The 15,900-nt window shown below is 39.9% G+C and overlaps 1 protein-coding gene across 2 annotated transcripts in view; it reads left to right on the forward strand.

Annotated features, from left to right (window-relative positions):
• atrnl1b (attractin-like 1b) overlaps positions 1-15,900 on the forward strand; it is a 704,553-nt gene that overhangs the window by 287,129 nt on the left and 401,524 nt on the right. For both annotated transcript variants that reach the window (XM_055646916.1, XM_055646915.1), the window contains exon 22: positions 12,683-12,777. In XM_055646916.1, the coding sequence (XP_055502891.1) occupies positions 12,683-12,777 (95 nt within the window). The remainder of the gene's footprint in view (positions 1-12,682; positions 12,778-15,900) is intronic.

Below are 15,900 nucleotides of genomic sequence, written 5' to 3' on the forward strand. Positions count from 1 at the left end.
AGGGAATGGGATGACACAGAACTCGTGCGAACGGGTGATCTTTCGTTGACATGGATTCAGTTGGATGAGGGACCTGTTTCCACGCTGTATCTTGAAACTAATTAACCTAAAAAATACCATAGTAGATATTTTGTGGAGAACTGGGGGCAAAAGATCACACGGCACAAAGATTTCAAGACTTTGGGAGGGGCAGCACAGTGGCAAAGTAGTAGAGTTGTTGCCTTAAAGTGCCAGAGACCCGGTGTCGATCCTGACCACGGGTGCTGTCTGCGTAGAGTTTGTACGCTCTCCCTGTGAGCGGGTATGTTTTCTCAGGGTGCTTCTCCCACATTCCAAAGACTTGCAGGTTGATAGGTTAATTGGCTCCTTTAAATTGCTCCTTTTGTGTAAAATGCAAAACTGAGATAAGGGATATGAAAATGATCTTGACCTGACACGTCATCCATTCTTTGTATCCAGAGATGCTGTCAGACCCGCTGAGCTACTCCAGCTTTTTGTGTCTATCTACGGGTGAAATAGATCAGCGTGGGCTTGGTGGGCCGAAGAGCTTGTTTTCTTGCTGTATTTCTAACCTACTACTAAAGACAGAACATCCCTGAAGAGTTTCAACATTGTTACATACAACTGGGAACAACAAACATGGGAGAAGTGCTGCTTGCTGCTTGCAAAGTGAACCTTCAAAGCAGGAACCATTGATGTTACAGTAACCCTATTGCTCTGGCGCCTGTTTGAAAGGAACCTTTGAGCCCAGATTGGTCTAATTATCCACATCCTAACACAACACAATATTCTATAAACTGTATGTCATGCACTTACTCAAGAATGAATGACAAACAACAGCACAAATAATATAACCTCTTGGATGTAGTCTCAGTGAAACACAATTCCATTCTGTGAAATAGGGTTTTAAATGCTTGATGCAATCAAGATCTTAAGCATAAAACTTTACTGTGTTAGGTATAATAAGTTGAGAAAGATGTCATTTTCCAAAACAACGGCACAGAAATTTAGGTGGTTATGATCAGGAGAGATTATTGTGATTCATTACATGAAATAGATATCTTGTAGCTAACTTAGGTAAATAAGCAAAGAAATAATTGGAAATTAGTTCAATTTAAATGAAATTTAAATCAAATTTGATACAGAAATGATTGGGAAAATTTGAGGAGAATGGGGTTGAGAGGGAACGATAGATCAGCTATGATTGAATGGTGGAGTAGACTTGATGGGTCGAATGGCCAAATGTTGCACTGATAACATGATAGAGACAGAGAATTAGGACGAAGGAAAGCACAAGATATTTTGTTTCAGGGCAGTTAGCTTAAGAAAATTGTTTTAACTGTTCCTTTTATTACCCAGAGAGAAAGAGACATCGCAACAGCATAATTTTTTGACATAAAAGAGGGTTAATGATATTAAATTCCAGCTCTAACTTCCTGCACTGCACTTAATATATAAAACACCTACTCAGCATTTTTTTTAAAAACTTGCAGGAAGGTTCAGGGTGGACTCAGAGCAACCAAACATTTGTGCTGATTTGCAAAATCTTTTTTTTGAAGCAAATTACCAGATGATATTTGTGCCAATAATTTTTCTGAGTTATTTTGCCCAATAAACACAGGGCCTGTTTATGGTAAAATGGTACCTTTAATGGTAAAAACATTTTATGTAAGAAAGAACTGCAGATGCTGGTTTAATTAAAGGGTGGACACAAAATGCCGGAGTAATTCAGCGGGATATGCAACATCTCTGGAGAGAAGGAATGAGTGACGTTTCGGGTCGAGACCCTTCTTGGTCTTGCCCCGAAACGTCACCCATTCCTTCTCTCCAGACATGCTGCCTGTCCCGCTGAGTTACTCCAACATTTTGTGTCTACCTTACATTTTTTATTCTATTTTTTACAGTATAAAGTAGCAAATAGTAGTTAATTATCATAACCTCAATAAAAATGGATAGATCAAAAATTAACAAGGTTTCATACGAGATAATTGGTGCTTCAGGGGAAATGTGATAAAAGTGATACCGGTGATGACCTACATAAAGCTGCAAACTCGTCGAGCAATTGCATTAACAGTTCAGGTGTAAATTATTAGGAATTAATTCTGACTATTTATAATGCCTTTTGGCTTGCATTCTTGTTTTTCCAGAGGAATCTTTGCCAACCCATTGCCTTATTGAAATCTATTCTTCAGAAGAAAAATTCATGAATTTCAATTATCTCAGCTACTTTGTTAGCTAATGCTGGAGGTATGTGACTGTGGGCCATTGGTAATTTGCTGTTGACATTCCCATGCCATTTCTTGACTGCAGTTATCAATGAGTACTTTTAAAAATTTCTACAGAGCGTTAAAGGATTACCATTGCACTTCATGTAGCTGCCACATTTTTGTCAAAGTATCTACTCGGTTATCTTGCCTCTCTCCACCTTAACTCCATCTTCAGTTCGGTATTTAGAATATTTCCCAACACATTTCCCAATGTGTGCGGATCGCTGGTCGGTGTGGACTCAGTGGGCCGAAGGGCCTGTTTCCACTGCTGTATCTCTAAACTAAACTAAAAATAAAAATTCTGCCCTTGCTAAAAGCAGGTGGCCAAATAACTTTAGACTTCAGAGATCCAGCACTTAAACAGGCCCACCAAGTCCACGCTGTCCACCGATCACTCCGTACACTAGCACTATCCTACACATTAGAGGCTCAGACTACTGATCTGGAGACACAAGTTACAACACAATGCCAGGCAAATTTAATTTAGTTTAGCCATTCAATTCCACATTTATGTATTATAATTATCATGAGTGACTGCAGAAGTACAGGTTTGTTGTAAATAAAATAGCTGCACTTTTAGGTGCAGGGGGCAGGGGAAGAAAGCTGCTGACCATATCACATTTGGCCTTTTATTGTTGACTCTTCTTGTTAATATTGCAATATTGTTAACTCTTTATCTTTCTCGATGAATGAGCCTTCATTATACAAATTCCTGGATTTGCACATGAGCGGAGGGAGAAGCGAGGGGCAATGGGGCCTTGGAATCTATGAAGACACCAATATTCTCTGCAATTAACAATTTAAATATTAGTTAATAATAATATATGGGGATACTGAAATATGGTGAATTAATAAAGAGGGAAGAAAAGATAAAATCAAGACAAAATAAAGCAACCCGCGAGAGAAAAGAAAAATCAAATGCCCATGGGGAAATATTTAATGCATGATGCTGTTTCAGCTATTGTCTTTTCTGGGCCTCCAAGCTTGAGCTACATTGCAGGGAGATGAATCTCATCATTAAATTGAACCATGCATCAAGTAACAGGGCAGACCTCCTATGGAGAGTTTAATTATTGTAGGGGTGTAAAAGCAGCCTATCTTGAAACTCATAAGGAGTTTGACATTGGAATCTGGTTCCATCTTGGTTTACTGGCAGACTAAGATTACTGGGCTATTTCCATGATAACAGTGATGTGAGCATTTTATTTGCCATCAGTTCACCAGTAAGTTCTGTGTCAGTAGCATTGAATTGAGATTCTTGATGTAATGGTTTATAAAAAACAGAAAATGAATCTCCATGGTCTATTATAGGCTGGTGTGTTTGATATAGTGGGATAATTTAAAGTTAATTATAAGGTATGGGTAGCTATCTTGTATCTGAAAAGGGATAACACAGTCCTCTGATGGGCAGTTAGAATTTTACCAGCTTGAAGAAAGGAAGGTGATTATAAAGAGGCTCATAAAATTATAGTCATAAACTATATTGTCTCTCGGTACTTAACCCTCAGGCTTATAAAGAGCTGAAACAGTATTGTCAGACAATACCTCTTTTCTCTGGAGATTGGAGTTCCAAACTATTGTCAAGGAATCTTGCCATCTTTTTCTTGATGATGGCATTTAATCTTTACAAGTACATTGACTCTCTGCTGCATTTTGGCTGTAAAATTAAAGTATAGAGAGGCTAAGGATGAGATGTTGCGAATTGATGTCTGTTTTAGAAATGAAAGCTTGAAAAGGTAATATGTTTAACATCTTTGATTACAACCAATGGAATAATTTCACCTTCACTATTTAACAATAAGTATTAGAATTATTGAACTGAGGAATTGACAAGCTGATCATGTTTAAAACATTGGTTTGGTGTGCATCATTGGTTATGTCTGGGGTTTATAATGTTATAGCTTGCATTAAAATAATGCCTTTCATGGCTTATGGACATTAAGTGCTTAAATATAGTACCATTGTTCTAATGTTGGAAATGAGACACAAACGCATACGATTTGGAGGAATGAGTTGACCAGAACGTTTGAAGGATCCTTCCCTTTTCGAAAATTTTATTGAGGAAACTTCTCTGTCCACCGACAGGTCAGATCTTGTTTTAGTTGAAAGGATGGCTTAGTGGCTAGCAGTACATTTGCTGCCTTACAGTGCCAGAGACCCAGGTTCGATTCCGACCATGGGTGCTGTCTGTACGGAGTTTGTATGTTCTCCCTGTGACCATGTAAGTTTTATCTGGGTACTTTGGTTTTCTCCCACACTCCAAATATGTATAGGTTTGTAGGTTAATTGGCTTTGATAAGTTGTAAAATTGTCCCTAGTGTGTAGGATGGTGTTAGTGTACAGGCTGATTGCTGGCTGGTGTGGACTAGGTGGGCTGAAGGGATCGTTTTCGCATAGTATATCTGAAGTTTAAAGTCTAACGTAAAAGACGTTACCTCCAACAATCCAATGCTTCTGCTATATTACAGTAATAAATGGATCCACATTTCATTCATGCCTGTGGAGTGAGAAGAATTATATAATCTGACAGCAGAATGGACATATTTACAACACCTTGTGTCAGAACTATTCTTTCCTCATAATAATACGTATATATTTACATTAGCTTTCAGAAGATATTTGAGTCCTTTGAAATAATGGTCAGTATTTGTTCAATTACGGCATTCATGCTGTGTAATGGGATGGCTGCCAGGTAAAATTAAAAACTGAAAATCTCCTTGCCATTAACTGCCTGAGATGGGGTGCAAGAGTTGGTGAGTGAACTTGTGCATGTTATCTGGGATCCGAATGACATTTCTATGAACCAGTGTGCAATGCATTAGCTTTTGAGTGGTGCCAGTCAGATGAATCAGAGATGAAGGAGAATCTGCCCGAGGATGTTCCTTGAATGATTAACTAAATAGTCTATTCAAAAGAGAGTTTTGTTCAATTAACCTTAATTTATTCTTTGAAGCTTCCATGCACTCTCATAATAAGTGAATTTAATATTTCAACTGCGCATGTCCAGGTCATAGGTCATTTGGGATAAAAATTCTTGCCAGCTGAGCTACTGTGTGTGTACGGGCCTGCATATTCATTTCAATGAGATTTATAAATATATTTATCCGTCAAATATGTCAGCAGTAGGCCACAGCGTACTGCAGGCTGCACAAATCCACAATTGTATTTATTGAAATTATTGACTCAATACAGCACCAGCCTTGAAAACGCAAGAATGACTGGAACGAATCAAATCCCTGGCATTAGCCTGAGTCGCAGCCATTCAAATTCGATATTAATTTACACGAATTACAAGTTGTGTGGTCAACCAATTTGAGACAGTCCTTACATTCCTATCTAAACAACCTTCCTGGATTGAAGTAACCAGGAGAATGTGCTGTGTGGGGGGTAGGTTGGAAAGTTCAGATTGGATTCGAACAGGCTGGTTAAACGTTCGAGGTGGGTTGGCTTAAATAAAGATGCTGTCGCTTTAACCTCTGGGGTTGGTTCCACTCTGTCAGGGCACACAGTTGGGAGCTGGGTCCGGGTGACCGGGCGGTGATTATTATGGGAATTTGCAGCCATTTCTATGGCAGCCAAACTAGACGCTTCACTCATGAGTGGGTCGCAGCTCCCCAGCTGACAGGAACTGTTCTCGCTCTCTTTGAAGGAGGCGCCGCCTGCCCCAGCGAGTGGGCAAATGCAGAGCCAACCCGTAATATGAGTGGGAGCATTTTCTCAGTCAGACTTTGTCGAAGTTGGGGTGGGAGATTTGGGAGAGAGAGAGAGAGCTGGCGATGTCGCACAGACGGAACAGTTTAATAATGACCCATTACAATCGGCCCATCGGCCACTCGGCAACCTAGGCTGATCTGATCTGACAGCCCTCTCGCTAGCACGCTGCGTGCCCGACCCTAACGCAGTACCTCCACAAAACCTTTGGGCTTCGGGTAACACCTGCACAAAGAGCCTCTGCTAACAAGGGCTGGCGAACTGTGCTGGTCAACGTGCACTGGGTGAGATGGCTGGTGGGAAACGTACCGCAACCACCGCAAACTTGGAACAGCACAGACCCTCCACTTAATCTATCCAATACTAAAGGGCAGGCATTTCACAGTTAAATGTCTTATATCGGATTGGCGGCTCCTTCACAGAGCCAACCCTGTACTCAGTTTTCCTCGGAGATGAATCTTTGCATTAACAGTACATTCACACCGCCTGTAGATAAAGCATCAGCACACAATCACCCTGATACAGTCGCTGCCTGTCTCAGATTAAATATTAATTTAAACATAAATTATGAATAACGATAAGAAAATGTTTCAAACAGAAGTAATATTTTCTTATTCCAGTAGCAAGCACATTAAGGATTAAATGAAAATAATACATTCTTTAACTTTTTGATTATCTCATAATTGCAGATTAATGAACTGAACTAACTGTGACTGTGTAAGTAGTGTGTGAGCAGCAGAACAAGAAAGGAAGCTATTGAGTTGACAGAATTCTAGATTAATTCCTTGGTAGAATAGTTAACAATTTGTACACAGGTTATACAGCGCTGCATTCGCTTTTTTTTATATCACGAATGACCTTTGACAAATCCCACGATTCCTTTCGTTTATCGAAATACCGAACTCGCTTATTCCCCATCCTTCATCCCTGGCACCTTGAATTTCATGTGTAGTTTCTGAAAAAGACCATCAGAATTCCTTTCTCTTTTCCCTACTGATGGGCATATTCTGATCCAGCACTCACAGCTGTCAGGTGTTACATAAATCTCTGCAGCTCACATCATTGATTAGGTGAGCAGTGTTCTTTGTCTCTCTCAGCTGACTGGATCTTTGATTTACATGAAAATCAGTTCCATAGTATCAAACATTGTACTGCCGTGTGCAAGCAAGCAAGTTTAGAAGCTACAACATCAGTACTAAAGTAAGGAGCAGGTTCGTTTATGAATCTGTTACTTCTCTTATAAACGCAGGAAGGTCTATTAGAGGCAGGTCAGATGAATGATGAACTGTTTCTGAATTGTTCATCATTAGCCACTTTTGCCAGTGTCATTGTACATGATGCATACATTCTCAAAGTACTCAAAAGTGGAATGGAGTTATTCCCTTAACTCAGGGATGTAATGCTGAGGGTCTATAAGGCGATGGTCAGGCTGCATTTGGAATATTGGTGAGCAATTTTGGGCACCAGAACTGAGGAAGAATGTGCTGGCTCTGTAGAGCCTCCAGAGGAGGTTTACAAGAAAGACCCCAGGAATAAGTAGGTTAACATATGATGAGCGTTTGTTTGCACTGGGTCTGTACTCACATGAGCTTAGAAGAATGAATGGGGACCTCATTGAATCATACAGAATAGTGAAAGGCTTGGAGAGAGTGGATGTGGAGAGGATGTTTGCACAAGTGGGAAAGTCTAGGACTAGAGGACATAGCCTCAGAATTAAAGGACATTCTTTTAGGAAAGAGATAAGGAGGAATTGTTTTAGTCAGAGGGTGGTGAATCTGTGAAATTCTTTGCCACATAAGGTTGTGGAGGCAAAGTCAGTGATATATTTAAGGCAGAGATAGATAGATTCGTGATTAGTACGTATGTCAGAGGTTATGGGGAGAAGACAGGAGAATGGGATTAGGAGGGAGGGAGAGATAGATCAGCGATGATTGAATGGCAGAGTAGACTTGATGGGCCGTATGGCTTCTACTCCTATCTCTTATGATCTTAACTCGTCCAAAAGACATGTACATGTTTGCACATTTACTCTTTCTAATTTGTACCTGAACCTTTATTTGTTGGTGAGGCACATTTGTTCTCCCACTGGCTCAGCACAATCAAGAACACTCAGCAATTAATCTTTAGGCTTTGAGAGGTGAACAGATTTTGGCAAAATTGGAAGCTCTCAGATGTAAAGGGGAAAGTGGACCAGGAGTTTAGTTCCTGTTTCATTAATTAACTTAGGATTTGTGTGTGTGGATGATGGTTAAGAACACTGCCGGCTTTTGCTTTGAAATCCTTATCCACTTTTGTTCTTTGTCAATGTTAAATGACCTGACTGTTTTTTATGGTCATTAATAAGTGAAATGCAATTAGCATCAATGCCAACACTTTCTGTCAATTAAAAGTCTAAAAAAAAAGTTCCTTTAAAAAATTAACACAGATGCTTTCGTGGATGTGTGCCTTGAAATTATTTTAATGTTTGAACTGTTATAACTTTTTTGCCAAAGGTGGACACAAAATGCTGGAGTAACTCAATGTGTCAGACAGCACCTCTGGAGAAAATAGATAGGAGATGTTTTGGGTTGAGACGCACCTTCAGATTTTAATGCCTGAAATTTTAGTAAGGGCATAATGATCTTCCAAAACAACAGACACACAATTTCATTTGAAACCATTAAATGTTCATCCAGTGAACATCCAGGGAAATAAAACCTAGCAATGTTTTATTGGCTAAATTGACTTTTTTGATTGATTGAAAGACACAGTATGGAAACAGGCCCTTCAGCCTAGTGTCCACGCCACCCATTGATCACTCGTTCAAACTTGAACTGTGTAATCCTATTTGCTGTTTTTACTCCATTAAAAATGATAATCCCCTTTACTTCGTGGGTGTAGTGTTCTTCAGATTCATAACTGGCCTGAATTCCGTTTTGCATGGTGAACCAACTCCTGGATTGTTTGGTTATGCTAAATTCTTTCTTCAGTTGTTTTATGTAGCCAAAAATAAATTGATTTACAACCGTATCTTAATGACTTGAAGGCTGATATCAGAAAGCTTATCTGAAAAATTGGATGTAACTTTCATATAGAAACATAGAAAATAGGTGCAGGAGGAGGCCATTCGGCCCTTCGAGCCAGCACCGCCATTCATTATGATCATGGCTGATCGTCCCCAATCAATACCCCGTGCCTGCCTTCTCCAAAATAACAGTACAAACATTTACCAAATTTCAGCATGTCTGGATGTGCTTTATGATCAGCATGGATCTTTAGAATAATATTTCGATTTCTCAGACGGTGCAGCATAAATTTGCGAGTTTCCTTCACTTTGCTGATGATTGAGAGAGTAAACCAATGGAGCAGTAATTAGCAAGGTTGTATTTGAGCTGCTTAATACAGATGGGACATAGTTGGGCACAGTGGGGCAGCGGGTAGAGCTGCTGCCTCACAGTGTCAAGACATTGATTGTAACCACCTGTTTGATTGTAACTTCCTGTGCTATCTGTGTTCTCCCTGAGTGATCGCGTCGGTTTCCTCTCACATCCCAAAGACGCCAGGCTTGTATGTTAATTGGCCCTGTAAATTGTCCCCGAGTTTGTCGGGTATGGGATGACATAGAACTAGTGTGAACAGGTGATCTATCGTTGGCGTGGACTCAATAGGCTGAAAGGCCTGTTTCCATCCTGTATCTTTAAACTGATTAACCTAAAAAATACTAAAGCAGCGACTTTGTGGTGAACTGAGGGCAAAAGATCACATGGCACAAAGTTTCAACGACTTTGGGAGGGGTAGAACATTAATGCAGCAGTAGAGTTGCTGACTAAAGGGCCTGTCCCACTTGCGTGTCCTTGGCACGCAAATTACGTTGAGCCGAGACAGTCCCGCGAAGGTCGGGCGCGTTTCCATGCATATACACAGCCGTCTGGAGCACGTGACGTCATTTGAAGATGGAGACAAAGCTGGAGTAACTCAGCGGGACCGGCAGCATCTCTGGAGAGAAGCAATGGGTGAATTTTCGTGTCGAGACTCTTCAGTCTGAAACGTCACCCATTGCTTCTCTCCAGAGATGCTGCCGGTCCCGTTGAGTTACTCCTGCATTTTGTGTATCTTCAATTTTCTTGGCCCTGCTCTGGAGGTAGAAGTGGGGGCGGATCCGGACCGCAAAGGCTGTGAGCCTCAGGCCGAGTTCGGCGATCGTTTGCCTGCTTCTGCTGCTGTTGAAGATGAGACATTGCATCGCGCCAGGGTCTTAGGCCTGTCCCACTTTGCCCTTCAGTTCCGCGACAGGCCGTTGGCGCGCGACGACTTTGTTCACTACAAAAATTTCGGAGCCCTGTGCGATGTTGGGCACAACTACATACCCTTCCGCGCTTCTAAGTGGGACCGGCCCCGCGCGGCCATACGATGCCCATGCGTCTCAACCACGAGGTCGCGTAATTTGCGAGCCAAGGACACGTAAGTGGGACAGGCCCTTCACAGGGATAGAGATGGGTTCGATCCTGACTCTGGGTTCTGTCTGGATGATGTTTGTACGTTCTCCCTGTGACCACATGGGTTTTCTCCGGGTGTTCTGATTTCCTCCCACCATGCCAAAGATATGCAGAATTGTAGGTTTAATTGGCTTGTTTAAATTGTTTTGATTTCTGAGTTGGTGCAGCGTAAAATTGCAAGTTTCCTTCACGTTGCTGATGATTGAGAGAGTAAACCGATGGAGCAGTAATTAGCAAGATTGGATTCGAGCTGCTCATTACAGATGGGACATAGTTGGGCAGTTTTTTATAATATTGGATAAAGGAGTTTTTCTGGAAACATTATAATTTTTTGCTGTACTTTAACTTTGGAAATCAAAGATTGATCTTGGAAAATCAATTGAGAAAAGAAAATGTGTCTGTGACATTTGAGCCTAATCTATAATGTAATTTTATACTTGCTTTATTTAAAAATTGTGCTATCTAATTGATAACTAAAATTGCATAGCTTATGTTTTTCTTATCTAATGTTTGTGTACCTCCATGTAGGAAATATCCTTGTGTGCATTTGTTATTTTCTTTATACTGTGTTCAAATCATTTATACCAATGAGAACTGAAAAATGTCAATATTTCTTGAATTTTTTAAAAACCATTTGGCTCGTCATTTCTGAGAGCAATAATACCGTCCCTTGGTTATCCACATCCATTTTATACACAGTGCAACAATGCTGAGGTGTTGATTTGTACATTCTGTGCAGCTGGAGAATTGTTTATTGCATTCATTACCACGCATTTTCCTTACATTTTATTAATGTCTAGTGACCTACCCCTTCATTACCAGTCATCTTTCACTGCCATCGATTTGCAAACGAGAATCTTATCCATTTCATGTTTTGGCAGGAGTAGAAGATGAACTGTTTTTTAAACTGCTGAAGTGCTGAAAATGCTCAGCAGGTTAGATAGAATTAGTATTTCAAGACACAGTGCCCTCCATAATGTTTGGACGCCACAATTTGAGATTTGTAGTAGAACAAAAAATCACATGTGGTTAAAGTGCACATTGTCTGATTTCAATAAAGGCCATTTTTATACATTTTGGTTTCACCATGTAGAAATTACAGCAGTGTTTATACATAGTCCCTCCATTTCAGGGCACCATATTGTTTGGGGCACAGCAATGTCATGTAAATGAAAGTAGTCATGTTTAGTATTTTGTTGCATATCCTTTGATTACTTGAAGTTTGCGATTCATGGACATCACCAGTTGCTGCGTGTCTTCTCTGGTGAAGCTCTGCCAGGCCTTTATCGCAGACATCTTTAGCCTATGCTTGTTTTGGAGGGTAGTCCTCTTCAGCAGTGTATAAAAGGCATGCTCAATTGGGTTCAGATCGGGTGATTGACTTGGCCACTCAAGAATTTACCATTTTTTTAGCTTTGAAAAATTCCTTTGTTGCTTTAACAGTATGTTTGGGAACATTGTCTTGTTGTAGAATGAACCGCCAGCCAATGCGTTTTGAGCCATTTGTTTGAACTTGAGCAGATAGGATATGTCTATACACTTCAGAATTCATTATGTTACTACCATCAGCAGTTGTATCGTCAATGAAGATAAGTGAGCCAGTACCTTCAGCAGCCATACATGCCCAGGCCAGAACACCCCCACCACCGTGTTTCACATGTGGTGGTATGCTTTGGATCTTGGGCAGTTGCTTCTCACCTCCATACCTTGCTCTTGCCATCACTCTGATATAAGTTAATCTTTGTCTCATCTGTCCACAAGACCTTTTTCCAGAACTGCGGTTGTTCTTTTAAGTACTTCTTGGCAAACTGTTACCTGGCAATCCTATTTTTGCAGCTAACCAGTGGTTTGATTTAAACCAGCATCTGCAGTTCTTTCCTACCCAGCCGTTGATGTATTATGGGGGCGGAGCTTGACATTGACATTTGGAAAAACCCTGCACTGTGCCAGGCTGGGAACCAGTGTATTGGCAGACAAGTTCCTCCAAGAATGAATGTGCTCCATAGGCAAGGGACTGCACACTTGTCAGTCACAATTGTAATGTAGGGCAGAACTTGGTGCATAGAGTTGATTGTCACGTTGAGTATGCTTTTGCCCTTTTACTGCTGTGGTAATATAAGGAAAATAATTTATTCTGCAGTCACCTTTGCAGTTGTCATGTGAAAAGAATTTTAGATTTTGGGAGAATTTGACATTTATTAATAGTTTGCTTTTGAATCTTGCCCGCAGACAGTCTTTTGATTGACTATCAATTCACCTTCAGCCTCACCCAGGAGGATGATCGACATTACACTGCTATCAACTTCATGGCTACTCCAGAGCAGGTTGGTTCATTTTGTCGTTTGAGTATTTGTAGCAGTGCTTTCCCCTTCCTTTCAGGCATATTTACTATCAGTCATTTTACTTTCTGGATTTTAATAATTTGGATACTCACCAAACATATTGTGGAAAGAGAATCAACCATTTTACATATCCATCCTTCAGAACTTATTTGTACTAGTTCCTGCATTTATTTTCTTATGATTAGAACTAATCCAAATTATTTACAGAGAGCTAAGTTGATCTTCCCATTTTCCCATTCAATTGAGCGGTGCATTGCCTTTCCATTTTCCTATTATGGAACAAAATATTTGCTCATTGCTACAAGGATAATAATTGGCCTGATCATAACTATGAGGCTACTTGAGTATCTAGATTTGGAGATTTGAGGCTCATGTACAGCAAATAGAGTTAGGTCGGTAGAAGGAGAGAAAGATGATGATAAAGCTACAATGTGTCTCTACACACAGCAGTAATAATAACTCTATCATCCATTTCCTTTTGGAATGTGCATCTGCCAATAAGTTCTGGAAAGGGATGCAGTGCGCTTTGTAGAGTTTCATCGCATACACCAGCTTAGCATTGGAGTCATGTACTGTATAGAGTGTGTCTGGAGATGCGCATTGAAACATAACTGAACTGCTGGTGCAAGATTATCAACTTGGTGAAACATCCCTATTGGTTTGGCCTGAACCTGAGGGATGCACTGAAGCTTGGTGTAGCCGCTGTAGAGGTTCTTTGGAGAGGAGCCATGTTTAAGGCCATCTTACCATGATGCACTGAAGTGCAGGAACCTGTTTTAATGCCCTTTGGATTGTTTGGTCATATTTTGTTCTTAAAAAAAAAAAGCTGAGATCGTGCTGGTAAATTGTGTAAGTAAGCAGAATGAGCTGTGTTTTGCAGTGAATGGTAACAAACTATGACTGCAATTTTTGAGTGTTTTGTTTTGGGATTTCATTACTTTTTTAGTTTGTACATCAAATTAATAACTATGATGAATCTATGTGATGCAAGAGTACTGAGGAATTCTTTTGGTCTTTTGGACAAAATGCACAAGTATTTTGAATTTAAATTTAAAGCACATGAATAAATATTTCATTTTGAAAACTCTGTAAATGTGTACATAGAAGTCTACAGGCCAGATAACAACCCCAGGCAGTCAATCAGTTATGTGGTTTTATGGTGTTTCTGGGTTGCATGCTTTAGTTAGCATTGTTATAAAAACAAAAAAGACTTGCTTTTATGTATCACCTTTCATGACCTCTGTGTATTTAAATGCACTTTACAGCTAATAAAATCCTTTTGAAATGTATTCATTCTTGTAATGTAGAAATCCTGGTCGTTGATTTGCATAAAACATCCACTTTGAAACTGTAGTATGAAAGTAACTAGATTTTGATTGATCTTATTTATAATGACCCTTTTACTATCCAACAGTTTTTAAATCTTAATTTGCACAAACCCTTGATCAGTTTTTTTTTAATTTTGATTTTGCAACAATGCACTTCATCAGTGGCCTGAATAAATTTTGAACAGTTGTTTCAATTTAAATCAAGATATTTAAGCAAGATATCTGCTGATAATCCTTGGCTTCATTAGGAGATTGCTGCTTTGCCAGAAATGCCTTCTTTTAGATGAAATGTTCAACAAAAGCCTTGCTGATGGCTTGGTTGATTATGGAATAAGCACTGGCTAGCAGATTAGGATTGATGTCCCAGTTGTTCTTTCAAGTAATGCCACGGTACCTTAAAATTCCACCTTGTAGTAAGAGAGAAGTGCACGATAGCAGTATAAATGCTAAAACTAGTCATAGAACATAAAAGCACTGAAACAGGACCTTCAGCCCACAATGTCTATGCTGATCATGATGCCAAATTAAACAAAACCCACCTACCTATACATGATTTGTATCCATCCATTTCCTACGTGTTCATGTGCCAATCTAGATGCCTGTTAAATGGCACTATTGTGTCTGCTTCTACCACCAACCATAGCAGTGCTTTTTTGGATAACTACCACTCTCTGCATAAAATAACAATTGTGCTGTGGGAATATAAGATAAAGGAACATCCATCAAGACGACAATGGGGAAGAAATGCTTTCCTCAGTGGGCTGTGAATTCTCTGCCCCGATACTATGGATACAAGCCAATTGACAAGTATCCAAAATGGAACAATGAAATTCTTACTTGCAGCAACATAACAGGTCTGTAAATGCAGTACTCATATATAACACAATAAATAAGCAGACAAAAGTTCAAAAGATTAAACAGTGTTAGTGCAAAATAAAAGCTCAAAGTCCTTATCGCAAACAAAACAATTCGTAGTGTTGGAATACTTTATTGGAATTCTTTATTGTCACATGTGACAAGACACAATGAAAATCTTTGCTTGCATCGCCAAGGTATGCAAATAGTCGCCACATACTGCGCTGACAAATTTCAAGAGGCTGATGATGGTTCTTGAACCTGGGTGTCACTGTTTTCAGCCTATATGAGGCTGAGATTCAGGATTGATATGTTTATGCACTATAGGATAATGGAGAATGGTGGTGATCATACAACAAAGTGGTGATAAGGTTAATGATCAGATTGTGGCGGCTCCCAAGGGTCGGGCCAATTCTACTATCGAACCCCTCGGCACGGGAATGGATGAGTCCGGAGGCGGCCCTTAGCTAAAGGGTTAAAGGGCAGGGGTTTAGATGCCATCTTCCTCTTGCAGACTCGTCTGGTCAGGAGAAGGACAGCGATTAATATACCTCCCGAAACACCTGGCTCCTCATCTTCATTTCTGGATTATCGTCACGCTATTATGAATAGCAGAACATGCTTGAGTGTTGTGTGGCCTTTTCATATTTGTTATGAATTTACTACTCATTCAATTTTGGTGTACTGTAAGGAAGCACAAACACAAGCAAAGAAGTTTATGGAAGAATAATCCATTAAACTATAAACTGCCTATAATTCAGACCCAATACATTCCTTTGGCATACAGGCTTGATTAGCAACTAGTTTAAAATGATGTCTAATGGAAGTAAACTTTGAGAAATAAAACACATGGAAGTGCCACAGTTGGTCAATATGGTCAGATACTTCATTGCTCAAAATTTGTGTAATGTTCATATTACAG

Source organism: Leucoraja erinacea, chromosome 15, assembly GCF_028641065.1.
Source record: "Leucoraja erinacea ecotype New England chromosome 15, Leri_hhj_1, whole genome shotgun sequence".
Lineage (NCBI taxonomy): Eukaryota > Metazoa > Chordata > Chondrichthyes > Rajiformes > Rajidae > Leucoraja > Leucoraja erinaceus.